The sequence below is a fragment of the Hesperophylax consimilis genome, chromosome 1 (assembly GCF_061612785.1).
Source record: "Hesperophylax consimilis isolate HC1 chromosome 1, BYU_Hcon_1.0, whole genome shotgun sequence".
NCBI lineage: Eukaryota > Metazoa > Arthropoda > Insecta > Trichoptera > Limnephilidae > Hesperophylax > Hesperophylax consimilis.
This window is the reverse complement of record NC_142836.1, coordinates 22,570,354-22,588,063: the sequence shown is the minus strand read 5'-3', so window position 1 is coordinate 22,588,063 and position 17,710 is coordinate 22,570,354. Positions and strand designations below refer to the sequence as shown.

At 34.0% G+C, this 17,710-nt stretch overlaps 1 protein-coding gene across 1 annotated transcript; it reads right to left on the bottom strand.

Annotated features, from left to right (window-relative positions):
- Window positions 1–287: 287 nt before the first annotated feature.
- Window positions 288–16,608, bottom strand: LOC149426456 (uncharacterized). Its single transcript, XM_089637017.1, has 9 exons — window positions 16,234–16,608; window positions 15,143–15,220; window positions 13,615–13,756; window positions 12,053–12,179; window positions 11,352–11,478; window positions 7,822–7,872; window positions 6,742–6,851; window positions 5,580–5,693; window positions 288–3,449 (listed from the first exon to the last, which is right to left on the bottom strand). Exons 1-9 carry the CDS (start codon window positions 16,343–16,345, stop codon window positions 3,348–3,350), a joined length of 963 nt encoding a protein of 320 aa, XP_089493143.1. The 5' UTR covers window positions 16,346–16,608; the 3' UTR covers window positions 288–3,347.
- Between the last annotated feature and the right edge of the window lie 1,102 nt (window positions 16,609–17,710).

The following is a 17,710-nucleotide window of genomic DNA, read 5'->3' as shown; positions in this document are numbered from 1 at the left end:
TAAAATTGAAACATAGTTTATACTTAAAAATTGAACACTAATGACTCAACAATGACTTTGTTTTCGGTTTATTATGTTGCATTAGAAATAATACTTGGTTTTCAGCTACAAATTATATAGCTTGGGTATGCTGAGTTAGTATGTAGAAAATTTTATTGAAATATTTCCATTATTTACGAAGATATAGCGATTTAAAACAAATTAAACAAATTCGCGCGGGACCTTTATTTTCGCCCGTTTTCAGCGGTCAGCCGGCGAAAAAATAACCCGATCAAAGTGTGTTAATTAGTCTTGAAGGTCAATTTTCCCTTTTTGTTTGCCAGCATATTCCTTAACTCCTCAGCCTCTGGCATATTAACCGTTACATTCACCTCCCTTTTTTATTCATTCATATAAAAACGATGAATAAAAACTCACCAAGTTTAATAATTTTTTCTCGAATGGCGGTCGAAACCTTTTGTTTCATAGAAGTGTACATTTTAAATCTTTTGTGGTTAACTGTTTGGTTTGAATATAAAACGTAGTGTTTTCTCTTCTAACACCGTTTAGATAATATTCCTCACCACGACAGCAAAGAAGATACAACAATTTCTATGAGGCCATATAAGCTATTCGCAAAAGTGAACAAATTTACTCTACGGATAATAGTGGTTTGTTTCCAAAACTGAAAAAATTAGCCTGAAGGGTTAAGGATACTTTAAAAAAAATTCATTTCTCTGTGTATGAGACTAGTTATTCCGTGGAAATCATTTATGGTCCATAAAATATTATAAATAAATAAACACACTATCTGGTAAGACAGTACAATGTACAAAAACATCAAGTTATTACAAAAATTGAATCAAATGAAAGATTTTGCGTCAGCGATCAAGAAGATAAAATCTATCCCAAAATAACTTGCAGAAAGCCGGAGCAATCTTCAGAATACACTCGATTGCCGGATGAAATATGCAGAACTGTGCAAAAATATCGAAATAAAAACTATTATTTATTTATTTTTGCACTTGTTTTCTGATTAACAGATAATTTATCTTATATATTTTATGTTATTTTCGTAAGACGTTTCTCCAGAATTACCTAAAAAATATATTCAATTTTTTAGTGCCATTTTATGTTAATGAATTAATTATCTCCTCAGACTAATTCGGTTAGCCTTCGGTTTGGTTTGGGGAACAAACAGCTACATAGTACCCGTAGAGTCAATTTGTTGGCTTTTTTGAACAACTCACAGAAATCATTGTACATTATACATAGTTAGAAATATGAACTAAATGGTGTTAAAAAGAGAAAACATCACGCTTTATATTCAAATCTTAAAGTTAACCACAGAATAGTTTAAATGCACACCTCTATCAAACTAAAGGTTTCGATAGCAATTTGACAAAAATTTATGAAATTTTATAAATTTTTTTTTAAGTGAAATGACAAAAAAGTAAATAATGTTTGAAATACATTTGTATATTAAAATGTGTTGTTTTTGTTATCAGTAATTTTAATACCTATATTATATAATGACATCTGTGACAGGTTAAAACATGCTATTTTTTAAAAACAGCGCCATTTGTTGGACATAAAGGCAGCACGCTCTATTGTTTTTCTATCTGCATAGACAGGCTGAGCGACAGCAACGCGTGGTGGGGTACAGCTAGTAAACAATAAAATATGTTATAGTTAACATCATATATTTTATTTACATATTTTATATAAACTGAAGTCATACTGCTCATTTCAAAGAAAATTTTTTATAATATAATTATAATAAAAATAGAGTCAAGTCCAGTAATAAAATAAACACGGAAGCTTTTTAAAAAAACCCCTTCAATAATTACGTAGATAATACAACACCTACTTATTGTAATATTTAATTAAAAATGGATCTTGTATGTATGTTACTATGTACATACATACAAGTATTGTATACAAACAGCACTTCTGCCATATAACTCACTTTCTGATACAAACTGTGGAAAACCTGAATCTGTATTGTTCTGCTGCATACAAGTACTAATATACTGCTCACTCTTATATTTGATACAATCATGTCTGGAAAAGCTGAACCTAAATCTGTATTTAATTTAAATACAAGAAATAGAGAATTACATAAGTCTAATAAATAAATTGTATACTTAGTAAACAAAAAATGCTCTAATATTTATAAGAAATAATTTTGCATTGTCATATTCTAAAAAATATATCAAATTTTATACACACCTACTGTATTTAACCCTTAGCACTCGAGTTTGCACATGGTTTGCCATATTACTCGAGTGCCTTCGCGATGGCGGCAAGAAAAAAGACTTATTTCTCAATACATATTTTTAATATATTGACTATTTTTACTTTTCAATATAATTTAACCAGAATCATATTGGTACAATTAAGGTGGAAGAAAAGAAACACAATTGTATTGCGAAAGTATACCCGGTCTTCACGTTGGGGATTGTTATGTAAAATATCAAAAAATGAAAAACTTTAAATAATCAATTTTATGTCTTGCATACCTATTTTACTAGAACAAAATAATAAAAAATAAAAATAAAAGCTTTTTTATTTTCATAAACTTAATTATATTTCAATTCAAATGATTTATTTTCTTAAAAAATGCTTCGCATTGGCGGTATGCACATACCAAAAAACTCTCAAGTGCAAAGGGTTAAAGTGAAAAATATAAATAGATCATGAATTTACTTATTCAGAAAATGTACATTTAATTTTGTTATAGAATTTTTATTTACAATGTTATCGTCACATTTCTGCAGAAACTGTCAAATAAATAATTAAAAAATTTCTTACAGATTCCTCAAGTACAGAAGATAAGTCGATTAGCTGCGTATTGACACAATGTGTGTTTTAGCCAAACTTCATAGATTACTTATGCGACATGGGATAGCCACTGAAGGATCGCATGAGACATCCGCATAGATAAGGTTAAAGTTTAGTTATTTTTGAGAACAAGAAATGTAGTGTTTTGATATTGCAATTATAAATTACATGACAGTGATGCAAAGTTACCAATTTACAGATTCGATATTGTCCCTTAAAACCATTGAAATTTCAACAAGATGTCAGGCAATGCAAAAGACTATGATGCCGTTCAGAGCAGACATGTTAATGTCGAGTTAATACATAACAAGTATTAATAAGTATAATGTTGGTTCATTTAAACTGATTTTACATCTATATATTAAATTTATAGGTACGTCATAAATTCAGTCATACAATGGAATAACATGAAATAGTGGCTGATTTAGCTGTTTGTCTCTCTGTACTCTCTCGTCCGATGTTCATGTTCACTCCAGAGTTACGATAACAACGGGTTCAGAACACTTCCCTCGGGAGGCGGGGGGTCAATAGCGGTGTCGGCTGGGGTAGGGGGCGGGACTCTGTTGGACAGGGGGGTTCTGCTGCCTCACTGGATAACCCGAAGTTATGCCCCCGGTTTTAGCAATCTGAAAAGAAAACATCTTTATTTATTTATTCATTTTTGGGAAATCAACAGTTTATATTTTTACAGATTGTACATAAGTAAAATAGCCAAAATAAAACCAATTACGGATTTCCTCCTTGTGACTTTACGTAAGACAGCATTAGAAGAAATAATTAAATTTATGAGAAATGTGAAGTTATAATTATATAAAATAAAAGAATTGTATAAAATAATAGAACAAAATAATACAACAAAAATAACAAAAATAAAGGGGAAAAAAAAAACTAAAATTTATATAAAATAAAAGATTATCGATACATTGGTAACCATAAGAATACAAACAATATTGTGCATATTAGTTGGTATGTAATTTATTTTAATATTGTTCAATATGTTGTAGAAGACGTCAGTTGCGGATTGAGTATTCAGATGGTTCAGATTATGATCCCAATCAATTTCGTTTAGTTTTGTGTTTATCATTGAATAATCTGCTTTTCTAAATTGTAATACTTGCTTTGTGTTAGTTTTCAGGTTTTTATTTTTATTTTTAATAGGAATTGAAATTAGCAGTGTTTTATGATAAATATCTTCTGGTACTAATGAAATGTTATTGTGAGTAATTTTCAGTTGTATGTTACTTAGAGCTAAATCAAGAATGCGATTATTTATATTATTACTCTGAGAGTTATATTGTTGCAGATTATTAAATGATAAAAATTCTATAAAGTTAAAATGGGCGGGATTTAATGAATTGATGGGTTCAGTGTACATATAATCACAGTTGTCATTTATTGGTAACCAAAGTAAGTGAGGTAGGTTGTAGTCTCCCACTATAATGAAACTGTCATTATTGTTATCCGTCATCATCTGTGATACTTTGTTTATGTGAGAAGTAATATTTATAAGATGTTTATTGTCAGGTGGGATGTACGAAGTACATATGTGAATTTTTTTACAGGAAGTGATATAGTTACCCATATGTCTTCCGCTTCAGAATCCCATTCTAGTTTTTGATCAGAAATTAATTTACTTTTGACTGCAATTAAAACTCCACCACCGCGATTTTGATTTAGGTTATGATTGATAGTATAATTCTAAAGATTCCATTGTATTAAGTATATAGTGCAGTTAATATAAAGTTGCTGGAAAGTTAGTTGATGGAAATATTGTATGTTTTTAGTTTTTCTAGATCATTATAATTATTTATGCAATGGTGATTTGTGTTTTCATTAAGTCTTACATAAATTTTACAATTTTTGATCCAACAGAATTTGAATTTATTAATTTTGGTAAACTCTCTGACCTTTTTGTAGAGTACTTTGTTTTTATGAGTTAAATGTTCATTTATATAGATTCGTTGTTTTCCATTAAAGTTAATATCCTCTGCTGTTAGGCCCCTTCTTGTCCGGATTGCTGCTATGATTTCGTCTTTCTGTTTCCTGCCCTTTAGTTTTACTATAATATTCCGCGGTCTTCCTTCAATCTTCTCCTTGGGGGTGACTCGAGTGGCGTATTCAATGTCGTCGCTTACTATATTTACTTCTGAATAGATCCTTTTGATAATCTCCGTCAGGTTCTCTTGTTTTTTTTCTGGTATTCCAATGATCTCTATGTTATTAATGCGTGCGTGTTGTTCGTTAGCATCCAATTGTTTTTGTAATTCTTAAATTCACTTTGTATTACGGCGTTTTGTTCCAGAGTTTTTTCAAGGTTGTTGTTATTTTTCGTATCAATTTTTTTTTCTAGAGTTAATATTTTATTTTTTAATTCCTCGATTTCTTCTTTATACTCGTTTCTGATGATTTCCAGAAATTGTACCTTAAATTCTTCAAACTTTTTGTCAAGAAGTTGGAGGAGTTGGGTGTCCGTAGTATTTAGTGTTTTTGCAGTTGCTCGTGTAGTCATTTTGGCACGAAATATTAATTAGTATAACTTCACTTCACTATTAAAGCTATTAAAATATAGATATTTAGATTTTAGCTAGAATTTATTATTTTATTTTGAGATATTTCAAGAGTGAAATAAAAACACGACAGCTGTCATTGAATGTTATTATTACATCTTACAAAATGGCAGAGAAAAAAGACAGTCACCAAAAAATTTCCGTAAATTTTTCTTCATCCACATGACGTGTATAGAATAGTAACTGTACCTGCGGGGCAGTATGTTGCATGGAGGGATGCACCTGCCCCGAGACCAACTGGCTATGGCGGGGCTGGGCGGGGGCTGCCGTGGCTTGTGGCGGGGCTTGCCGCACATACTCGTTCTAAAGGAAATCCCACATATATAATGAGTTCACATTGGACTGCAAGATGAGTTTTACCAAATTTTAGAGGGTAACCAAGAAACTTCCCAGTTTGGTGTGCTTTTTTGCATTTCAGCTGACAAGACTAGGAGACTTGTGACCATTATACAGGCAATTAAATCTTTGAATAATCTAATTTCTAATGGCCACGAGCGTCATAGTCTCATCACCTTAAATACAAATATGCATATAAGTACATAATCCAATGTATAATTATGAGAAATTCTAATTATATTATGCAAACCACAAACTTGAATAAATAAACTAATTTATCCCAGACGACTTATGAAAATTTTAGACAGACAAATTCTAACAATGATCTGTTTATTGATATGTTTATCACAGGTAAACTACAGTTAGAACTCAATAATTATTTTGTAATTATTGAAGACAATATTAGCGATTCCTAAACGAAAATTTGAAACAGAAAAATCAGTAAAAGATATGGTCACATCTAGTGCGATGAGAAAATGAAGACAATGTTGGTAGTTCTTATTCGAAGTATGATGCAGTTCAATATGACCGAAGGAGATAGGGTCCAATTAGCTCAGTTGGTAGAGCAGTGCCCCGGCAAGGCAAGGGACCTGGGTTCATGTCCTAGATGTTCTGATTTTTCTGTTTCAAATTTTCATTTAGGAATCACTAATACTGTCTTCAATAATTAAATATTACAATTTAAGGTTTTTTCTCATTAACTTATTCCAAAAATAAAAATAAATTATTATGTAGTACATAATATTTCCTCTGACATTTCCATTGAGTGCATCAGGGTTGGTATCAGAACTCCACTGTGGCTAGCGGTAGCCTCGCTTTCTGTGAAAACTTTTTATTAGTGACCACAGTTTTCTTTCATTGAAATACTTGCATTCACCTGCTTCTCAATGTCTTGATCAGTCTTTCGGTCTCTTGTGAACATACTTCACAAATAAAAAACTCATGCACTTTCTCTAATCATTCAAGGTCCAAGAATTATCTGATTTTTACTTTATTGATGAGAAAGCGTCAATACCTGCTTGACATGATGTTGTGTGTGTTGGTAGATAGGTGCGGTGTACGCAGGCTGTGAAGACGGCAACGCGTAAAAGGACGCACTGCTGCTGGAGCTGTATTGCGATGGTTCTAAAACATTAACATCAAACTCAATAAATTCCTTCATTCTACAAAAGGACAAAATTATTTTATTTTATTTTATTTTATAGTACATTGTATATGTTATAGTGAAAACCTGTTTTTAGTTAGAATGCATTCTTACTAGTTAAAACTAGATTATACTGAATACCTTCTAACAATGACAACTAGAATTTACTGCTGGTCAAAAATGAATGTCAGTTAAAATTGGTTTTAACTAGACAAAATGCATTGACTCTTGTTAAAACTATTTCAACCCAGGTCAAGGTTCATTCAGCTTACACATGACGCATTGGAATGTTCTGATTCTCTAGCAAACTGGTTTTATAACTTTTATCTGATGTTCAAAGTTAAAAAGTGGTTTTATCTAAAATTCAAACATGAATAGCAGTAAATTCTAGTTGTAACAAAGGCATTCAGTATAAACTACAGAAAACGCGTTCTAACTAAAAACCTGTTTTGACTGCAACATATATATCGAATAAGACTCTTTTATCTAAATTATTCAACATTAGGCCACTTGCAGCTATAATTAATCAATTTGTGAATTATCCACGCCTGTGGAGATTTTTGTTTAAGCAAGACAAACATTCCCGGGTTACGAATAACCTGACAATATTTGAAAATCTAAGACAATAAAAGGTTGTCAATAAGAATGCTGCATTTGCCCATAGAATAGATTTGAATATAAAATCAGAATGCAATGAAAATATTAAAAATTCCACAAGATTTTTTCAAAATATCTGAAGAACTTCATAAGCAAACAGATGATGATACGTTTCAAATGCCTAAATCTCCTATTCTTGGAATCTCAAGCATTCTTCATGAAAACGATATGAGGGAAATCAATATTTTTCCTTTAGCTTTCTTTGCTTCCTCGTTTCCTCATATAGAAGAATGGGAAAGATCAACACTCAGATAAGTCTCATCATAGATCTAAGGCGAAAGAAGAGCAACTTACTATTCCATAAAACTGCACGAGATATCTCCCGGCTCCTTCCATCTTCCATTTCTAAAAGAATAATAGTGTTTGTCATTTCAAAAATTATACCCAATTCCAAGTCAGCAGTCGGTGAAAAATAAGAGAAAAAACATAATGATCAATACCTACATTTAATTCTGTTTTTACACGGAAGATACATTTCACAGTTCCGTGTAAAAAATACAGTACAGTACGTAATGTTGTGATTGATTTTTGAGTTATTATGTTGTATAGCAGTGTATGCAGCATTACAGTGTCTGAAACGTTGGCTAAAGAAAACGAAAGAGAAAAACGGCATAATAATCCAAAAATCAATCACAGCAATACTTTTGGCCGTGAAAATCTCAAATTATATACATAATGCGTAGATAAATGTGAGATAGGTAGGTAGAATGAAAATCACTCTAGGATGTCAGAAAAATAAAACCCATTATTGTTTATTCCTACCTATTATTATGTAGTGTAGGAACGAGGGTGGGAAAAATCTAGGATTCTTATACAAACAGATATTAAAAAACAGATCCTGCTTAATTTGAACACCGGTTTATCGGGTCAGCCGGTTATTTGGGCCAAAACCTAAGGAACAGTAACCAATACTAATTTACTTTGGTTATCTGGGACACCATTCCGTTTAATTGGGACTAATTCCCATCTCAACTTGAAGCTAAATGTTAAGTAAACAAATTTTAGTTAAGGGCGGGCGTGTGTTATGCGGTGTGGGTGATGGGAGGGGATGCGCCACGCTACAAGTGTTCTCAGACTTTGCCCATGCCGGCTGTTCTCAGTCTGCAGACGTAAAGTTGTTCAGTTCGCAGTAAACTGCCGCGCATGGTAGAACTCATTTTTTGGGTTCCTGTTGTTATAACATGTAATTGCAGTGATTTTAAAAATAAATTATTTATACATATCTTTGATTTAAAATAATAAATCTATATGTGGTAAAATATTTTACCACATAAATCTATATGTGGTAAAATATTTTTATCAAAAATTTTATAAGGTTTAAAGACATGTAATTGCAGTGATTTTAAAAATAAATTATTTATACAGTAAAACTCGCTTAAGAAGTTCCCACTTAAGAAGTTTTCACGCTTAAGAAGTTTTGATTTTTGGTCCCTTGAAAATTCCATACAAAAAACACGATTTTTTCCCACATTAGATGTTTTAGAGCTAAAACTGCTTCCCGCTTAATTAGCTTTAGAAATCCGGCGGTAAAATCAACACAAACGAAATATTGTGTCGCAAAATATCTAAGAACCTTTTTCCAAGTCATAAATTGAAAGACGTTGACTGAAACCCATACCTAGTACCTGAGACCATAAAACCCTTTGTCGGCCGCCGGGCCGTAAGCCGTAACCTGCCGTAACCAATAAATAAACCAAATACCCCGTCTCCTAATCCCCTAACTAGGTAAAATAGCAATGGAACGAATAAACAATGCGGAATTATGTAACAAATATGCAAGCGTCTTTAAGGCCGAAATAACATGAAAGATTATATTAAACTCAACCTTAATGACAACGTGGGCTAGGTCTACATTTGCATACATTTGACGCCTCCTTCAATAATCTTCCCTTTGATAATGAACATAGAGATGTTTCGTAATATTATTGTATAAAAAAAATACGGAATATTTCACCTTTAAATACATAACAACATGATTATATGGCGGGGGAGATGGTAAAATATGCATTATAATTACGTTTTTTTCATTCAAACATCAAAAATTGCCGTGCATCATGTTTCATCTGACATTTGTCGTAAATTAAGTTTGAAGGTTAGGAAATACATATGCATAAATTTAAAATGTAGATTGAAACGCATGATAACTAGAAGATGTATATTTTTTTTTTGACCGCTTGGATCATATGAGCTTGTTTTCACGACAATTTAACGTAGGTAGACATAGGAATGACGTATGCCCCGGACCCGAGTTATTAAATGGCTAAAATTGAATCCCACTTAAGAAGTTTTCCCACTTAAGAAGTTTTTTTTTCCCTGGTCCCTTGGAAAACTTCTTAAGAGAGTTTCACTGTACATATCTTTGATTTAAAATAATAAATCTATATGTGGTAAAATATTTTTATCAAAAATTTTATAAGGTTTTAAGACAAAAATTTAAAAAATTTAAATTTAAATTTAAACAAAAATTTAAAAACAAAAATCCAGAAAACTCTAATAAATGAAACATGTACATACATATAAATATACACATATAAATAAATAATTTATTATTTCGCTTATTTGGGACAGCCAAGACAAGACAAAATGTTTGGTCACGATGTGTCCCAATTTTATTTTTATTTTTTTATAGTGAATACCTCACAAGAGTCCCAACTGCTCCCGTCTGGAGCCAGTGAGACTATGGCATCCCCAATTGGGGGATGTTGTGAGGCTGAAGGTAAGTGGGGAAGGGAAAGAGGAAGGTGGGGAAGTACCTGGCTATTCAGATCTAGTCACTTAACACGGCTAAAGCCATTTGGAGCAACGTTTCAATTCTGAATGGTGGTCTTACACCAGGGCGATACTGGTAGTATCTTCCACTCTGGAACGTGCCGCAAATATACTATATATTATTTTAATTAATTAATTGTGAAATAACACAAATTAATCAAATAAAATTTATTTGCGCAAGCCGGGTTCGAACCCGCGACCTTCGGAATGGCAGTCCAATGCGTTACCACTGGACTATGCCGGCCGTCAATTAAGTGGAATCAACGTCAATTAAGTGGAATCAACGTCAATTAAGTGGAATCAACTGTATACGAAAATCATGTGAAAAAAAGACTGTAAAACATCGACATACAAAACAACAGACCTGCCCATGAGGGAAAGGGAAACAAACCAAGTTACGTAGAGCGACAAGGGTGCGTGACCGTCTCCCGTTTGAGTAATTTGTCAAAAAATGAATCCGACATTATACAGGCAACTCACATTGTCCTATCAGTATTTGGTCTTGGAAAATAAAATCAATATTTTTACAATGGCACGCAAATTGCAAGCTGGGTGAAAACCTTAACTTCAAATTCTAAATCGGGTAAATAAATGTCCAGGCTTGTTTCCAAAACTGAATATTTAGTTTAGACACTTTAACAAATGTGTTATAATTTACTCACCTCACTCAATTTTGCATTGCTAAACAACCCGGTTTATAGATGGTTCGGTTAAAAATGAACATTCAGAAAAGTCTTACAATGGAAAGCACTGCAAACCGTTGCTTTTCTGCGCAGTCGGGTTATTTCAATGTGCGCTTTTCAGCAGTCGACGTATAACTGATGTCGTAGTTTATTCAAAGAATTCATAAACCCTCCTGATGCCAAAAAGACGGTTACATGGTTTGCCTTCAGCTCGTCAAAATAATATCTAGATTTAACATTAGGACAAGTCTACTTGTTTGTAATGTTCATGGTGTAAAAACAGAATTGAATGTATTTGTAATTTATTGAAGTACGTTTTCTGAGTATGACTGTTTCATCAGATCTGTGAATGGTGAGGGTGGTGTTACTTACTGTGGATGGGTCCCTGTGCGTGTGGCGGGTGTTGCTTGTTGTGGTGGGCGTGGTGAAGGTAGGTGGCCCCCGGATTGCCATACGTCGGTGATGGGCTGCGCACCCGCTTGATATTGGCACCACCACCCTAAAAAAAAATCACATGAAATTAAAAATTCTCTTATCAAAGTGTGATAATCTCATGCGAAAAATATCCCTCTGAAAGCAATATTTGAGGACTACTGTGAAAGTATAAGATTACCTCGTTGAGCATATGGACGACTAAGAGAGGGTTAACCATGTTGGGGTTGTCAGCGGAAGGAATAGTTGGAACTGGATAATGTTATCTCCAGATACCATCTTATGTATCATTTGAAGACTACTATGAAAGTATAAGATTACCTTGTTGAAAGTATGGACGGATAAGGAAGGGCTGCCCATGTTAGGGTTGCCCTATGATACATAGATAGCTGAGGGGTAGGAATAGTTGCAACTGGACCATGTTGCCTTCAGGTACCATGTTGTGTATTATTTGAAGACTACTATTAAAGTATAAGATTACCTTGTTGAAAGTATGGACGGATAAGGGAGGGCTGCCCATGTTAGGGTTGCCCTGTGATACATATATAGATGAGGGGTAGGAATAGTTGCAACTGGACCATGTTGCCACCAGGTACCATGTTGTGTATTATTTGAAGACTACTATAAAAGTATAAGGTTACCTTGTTGAGCATATGAACAGATAAGGGAGGGCGGCCCATATTGGGGTTACCCTGTGATACAGTCGGCGGTAGGAATAGTTGCGACTGGACCATGTTGCCTCCGGACACCATGTTGTGTATTATTTCACTGCAAATACAAAATACCACCATTCAGAACAGAAGCGTAACTTGAAATCGCTCCTCTTAATATAACAAGGGTAGGCAGAGGAACATGACTATACATTTACCTCACATACTCTTTACTTTATGGACTGAATTCATACATCATCTAATGCTATAATTATTCATGACATAAACTGACTAAAGTATTTTTTATTTTTTTTATTTTTTTATTTATTCACATTTAAACCCGCTAAACTACTTATGTAGTTTGTCAGCAGGGACATAGAGACAACATTTATACACTCATAAGATACAATTTGAACGGTACATAATTACATAAATTGGTTACATTGCAGAAAAGTTTAAATAGCAACATAAAAGCCTTATATAATAAGCAAGTAAAAATAAATGTATGAACAAATTAGTATTATCAACAAGTACATCAATAGTTTCATAAATAGAGGTAGGTAGTCAGGTATTACAAAATAATTGTTTTTCCATTTTCTAAGAATATGAATTCCATTTCAGGGGCATCAGTATAGATCATTATTATCCAATAACCATTTCCTTAGATTATATTTAACATTAGCAGTATACATGTTATTATTTTTAATTGTCATTGGTAATAGGTTAAAAATTTTGGGTACTATATAGTTTAAAGTTCTTTCACCATATTTATTAGTACATTTTGGAACTACCAGTCCTTCATTTTGAGTGAATCTTGTGTTATGTTTATGGCAAACTCTTTCCCTATACAATGAATCAGACAATATAACATTTTGACTTACAATATTATAAAACAATAATCCTCTGACAGGTAAAACATTCAGGGACTTGTATATTAATTTAATGTTACTTCTGTGTTGATTGTCATATTTATGGATTAACAATTTTATAATGGAGTTTTGTAATGTTTGTATATAGCTTATATTAGTTTTACAAGAATGTCCCCAAGAAGTAATTCAATAACGTATAGTGGATTCAGCCAGAGATAAGTAGATTAACTTTAAAGTACTTATAGGCACGAAATATTTTATTTTATAAATCCTACCCACAATAGCTCGTAGACGTTTACAAACATTAGCAATGTGTACATCCCATTTCATGTAGCAGTCAATTTGATTTATTTAATCGTGCCATGTCTTCCCGAGGTTTCCCTGACTTTTTCTTACATGCACACGGCCATCACGGGACGTCTGGTAGATGTGAAACATCAAAAGAGGAGAGCGAATTAAGTGTCATTCCGTCAGACTACTCAAGAATCGGCCATCCCCAAATAGATTTGGCAGCCGGACGGAAAGAGCCGAATGAAGTTTCTTTTCGTGTTAAAGCGTCGTCCTGTCTTTCCACACTAGAGTCAGTTTTACCTCCCATTTTTCATATAAAAAATATTAATGATAGAAATATTGATGGGTTGAATTAAGAGATTAATAAAATTAATTTTCATCTAAAATACTAACTTAGAGTCCTTGCTGTTTTGTTGCCTTTTTCTGTTGTCATCTTCGTTTAGTACTTTTTTAAGTTGCAGGAACAATTGATGCTTTTCTTCCTTCGATTGAGCTAATTTTTGTTCCAACTGTTGAATCTGTTCCCGTGTCTCACCTATTCAACAATGTCAGTATTTTAGTCATGGAGATTCAATTAAAATAATAGCCAAAGAAATTGTTATTGATTTGGAAAAAAGTTACTATCCTTCCACTAGATTGAAAATATATCTGTGCAGAACAAAGATTATAAAAACACAGGGAGAATGGCTGTCACCGAGCTAAGAACAAACTGCACGGACCATCAAAGCGGAGGACCCAATTAATGAAGGCCGGCATAGTCCAGTGGTAACGCATTGGACTGCCATTCCGAAGGTCGCGGGTTCGAACCCGGCGTGCGCAAATTAATTTTATTTGATTAATTTGATTTATTTCACAATTAATTAATTAAAATAATATATAGTATAATTGCGGCACGTTCCAGAGTGGAAGATACTACCAGTATCGCCCTGGTGTAAGACCACCATTCAGAATTGAAACGTTGCTCCAAATGGCTTTAGCCGTGTTTAGTGACTAGATCTGAATAGCCAGGTACTTCCCCACCTTCCTCTTTCCCTTCCCCACTTACCTTCAGCCTCACAACATCCCCCAATTGGGGATGCCATAGTCTCACTGGCTCCAGACGGGAGCAGTTGGGACTCTTGTGAGGTATTCACTATAAAAAAAAAAAAAAAAAATGTTTGGTGTGTTTTGGTGCATAGATGCGATTTGCATTAGTAACTTCTTGATTTGACTTCCAAATTTATAGACTTGCCCTAACATGAAATGAGTATTATTTACGAGGCAAACCACGTGACCATACTTTTGGCACCAAGAGGGTTCGAGAATGCTTTGTATAAACTATCACATCAGTCGTACACTGACCACCAAAGAGCGCACATTGAAATAGCCAGACACTGCACAGAAAAGTAAAGTTCGTTAAAGTATGGCAAAGGTTTGCAGCGCAGTACATTGAGGGATTTTTCTACACAGGATCTGAATGTTCATTTTAATGAACCACCTGGCATAGCAGCACTAAAAATGAATGTGAAATATAACACATTTGTAAAGTGTCGTAACTAATAGTATCCCAAAATATTCGATTCTGGAAACAAGCCCGAACTTTTGATTACCCGATTTGGGATTTGTAGTTAAGTTTTTTACGCACGCAGCAATTTGTGCGCAATTGTAAAAAGAACTAGTAGTCAGATTATTTTATAGACGTTTGATCCCCTTTCCCTGAGAGACTGGTCTGTTTGAATATCTATTCGACTCACAGGGACTGAAATGTCACCAAAGTTGTGACTCAAAGATCACATTAGGGTACTATTACAATACCATATTTTCATGGAGTTTTTATAAAATATTTAAGTTTCCTGGAAAAATATGTCAAAATGTCGGTCCTTGGCAATTTAACCTGGAATGTGAGATCACAAATGTTTTAAAAACATTTGACTTAACTTACCAAGTGTCATAACATCCTGTCTCTCGCGGGCTTCCCTCTCTTTTCTAAGCCTTTCTTCCTCAACTTCAGCCTCTTGTTCTGCCAACATAAATTTTTTTTTAGTGTTAACCTATTGGAATACTGTTATTGTCTGCATTCGTGAGAAAGGCAAACATTAAATTTAGTTTAAATTCAGAAAAAATTGGGAGAAGAACATCATCATGCTTTATGGTCATCATTATTAAAGGCTACCGCTGCTGATAGCTGTGTTGTAACCTCTCCGTCTTTCTCTTAAAAGTCACATGTAACAGAAAGAGAGGTCACGTCAGAGTTCTTATCGGCAAGATCATAAAACAATTTTAAAACGGAGACAGTTTATAAGTACAAGCCCGTCTTCCCATTTGGTCGGAAAGGGTATGGAATCAACATAAACCAAAGACCATGCGCAGAAAAGTCCTACAACGGCGGCGCTGCAAACCACAGCAAACTTTATTTTTCTTAGAAAAGGGAATTCACTGCTTGGCTAGCGTTATCTCATGCAGCATGTGGTCCTGTTGCTGAAAACTCCATTGTAACTTCTCTTTTGGATACGTGCAACGATTATTAGAAAGAGGGAGTGGTACTTTTATTTCTAAGGAATGAGATGACAAGCAGAAAATAAGTACTAATATCCACATTGATTTATATTCAATATATAGTAAATAGGCTAGGATAGGAGTTTCTGTCATAATAAAAACATATTCCTCAGATATTTCTTGTATATGTTTTGTGATAAAAATTCAACATTTTTGGTGTTTGTGACTTTGGTATGTTTGCCATTAATCTAAAATAGCCGTGAAACATTTTAAAAAAAATTACCTTTGAGGTGTTGAGCTATGTTGAACTTACATATGCTTGAGACAACGTTTCGGACAGCATTGCACTGTCAATTATTAGGACAAATGTAACATCTGTAAACTGCAAGGCTGTCCAAAACGACGAAGGAGGGCAACGGAAGCACGGCCCAATACCCCAAGATTGAAATACCACTATACAAATTGACCGTGAGAATCTTAATCACTTTTTCTTGGACGGATAACTTGGAATAATAGACATTCAAGTTGTACACAAACCTTCTTTTCTTCTTTGCCGTTCTCTTATAATGTGTTTTTTAAGGGCAGCCCGTTGCTGATTTGCCTTTTCAGCTTTAATTTCTTCTTCCGCTGCTGATGTTACGGCCGGCATGTTGCAGTCGACAGTGCAGCCTTTCTTTTTTAGCGTTAAGTTGTTTATTGTTTATTATCAATGTAACAGTAACACACCTTCTGGAAAATTGCAATGTTGAAGACCAAGCACTGGCAAAATATTCACTTGCAAAATATTATTATTGTTGTCGGGTCAAAAATCATAACATGGATCAAAACTCGACGAGATTGCATAGAAGAATAAAATTATGTCTATGGTATGGTAGGTAGTAGTGATGGGCAGGAACGAATCATTAACATGATCGAAATATCTTAATCGAAAAATGAAAGGAATACATTCAATTGCTCGGAGTTCAGCGGGAGCAGTAGCTGCGGACAGACGCAAATTTGTGTGGGGGGAGGGGGGAGAGGCAAATAGACAATGTATGGTACATTGGTATGGCAATTTTGGTAGATAAGTACTGCATTTCTATTATTGTTACATTATTCTTTCAACAATGTCATTGTTAGTAACTTACAAATAGATATATAACTTACTAATGATATATTATATATTCTGTAATTTTTTGATGAAATAAATACATGTTTTTTAAATTGCAAAAAAAATAAACCAGTATTTTCATACTGGCAATGATGTTTATTGTTTACTTGCAGGTATCAACGTAATGATCGTATTATTATCATAATGATGTGAAAGACTACGAATATGACTGCTTACTAGCCAGTGGCGGCCTAAGGTAGGGGCGGAGGGCCTACCGCCCTGGCCCCCCGGCCCTGGGGTGCCCCCAAATGCCTCCATGTTCCCTTGATCAAATCCTAAACAAGGCTTTAAGGCACCAGGACAATGTAAAAAAATTTTGAAACTTTTTTAAATTTGGATTTTTGAAAGATGCACTTGTTAAGAATACTCTCACAAAATTTTATGAAGAAATTCGAAAAATTGACGGAGATAGATAATTTTATGTGAAACCGCTTGAAACAGTTTGTATGTTGAATTATCCTTCAGCAAAACTTTGAATGCATTTTTCTCGAAACTTTTTTTACACATTTTTCAACCTGGTTGACAACATGTTAAACAAACTATACATCCGACCATTTACCTTTAGCTACCATCGATGCGTGGCCCCACAGCAGTGGCTTACACTGCTTAAGGGACAATACGGCCCTGCCAGGGTCGGATTAAACATGTCAGGGCCCCTACCCGATGGGGGCCCCTAGGCAGTTGCCTACACTGCCTTACGCATAATACGGCCCTGGCCATAGTGACTGAATTTTCAAACAGTTCTTAAACCATTCGAAAATCCAGTGTCTATGACACCACGTAGGCGGAATTTGGATATCTAAAAAAAATAAAAAATGGCGGACCAGTGAATTTTATTTTCGTTTTACGGAAAATTTTCATCGT

Bases quoted from the DNA above. Each gene is read 5' to 3' on its own strand.
- LOC149426456 (XM_089637017.1), bottom strand. From the start codon at position 16,345: ATGCCGGCCGTAACATCAGCAGCGGAAGAAGAAATTAAAGCTGAAAAG. The intron at 5,694-6,741 runs GTATTGACGCTT...GATTTCCTTTAG, and splicing joins CACAACATCATGTCAAGCAG to AACGAGTATGTGCGGCAAGC. The intron at 3,450-5,579 runs GTACAGTTACTA...TTTTCTTTTCAG, and splicing joins TGCAACATACTGCCCCGCAG to ATTGCTAAAACCGGGGGCAT.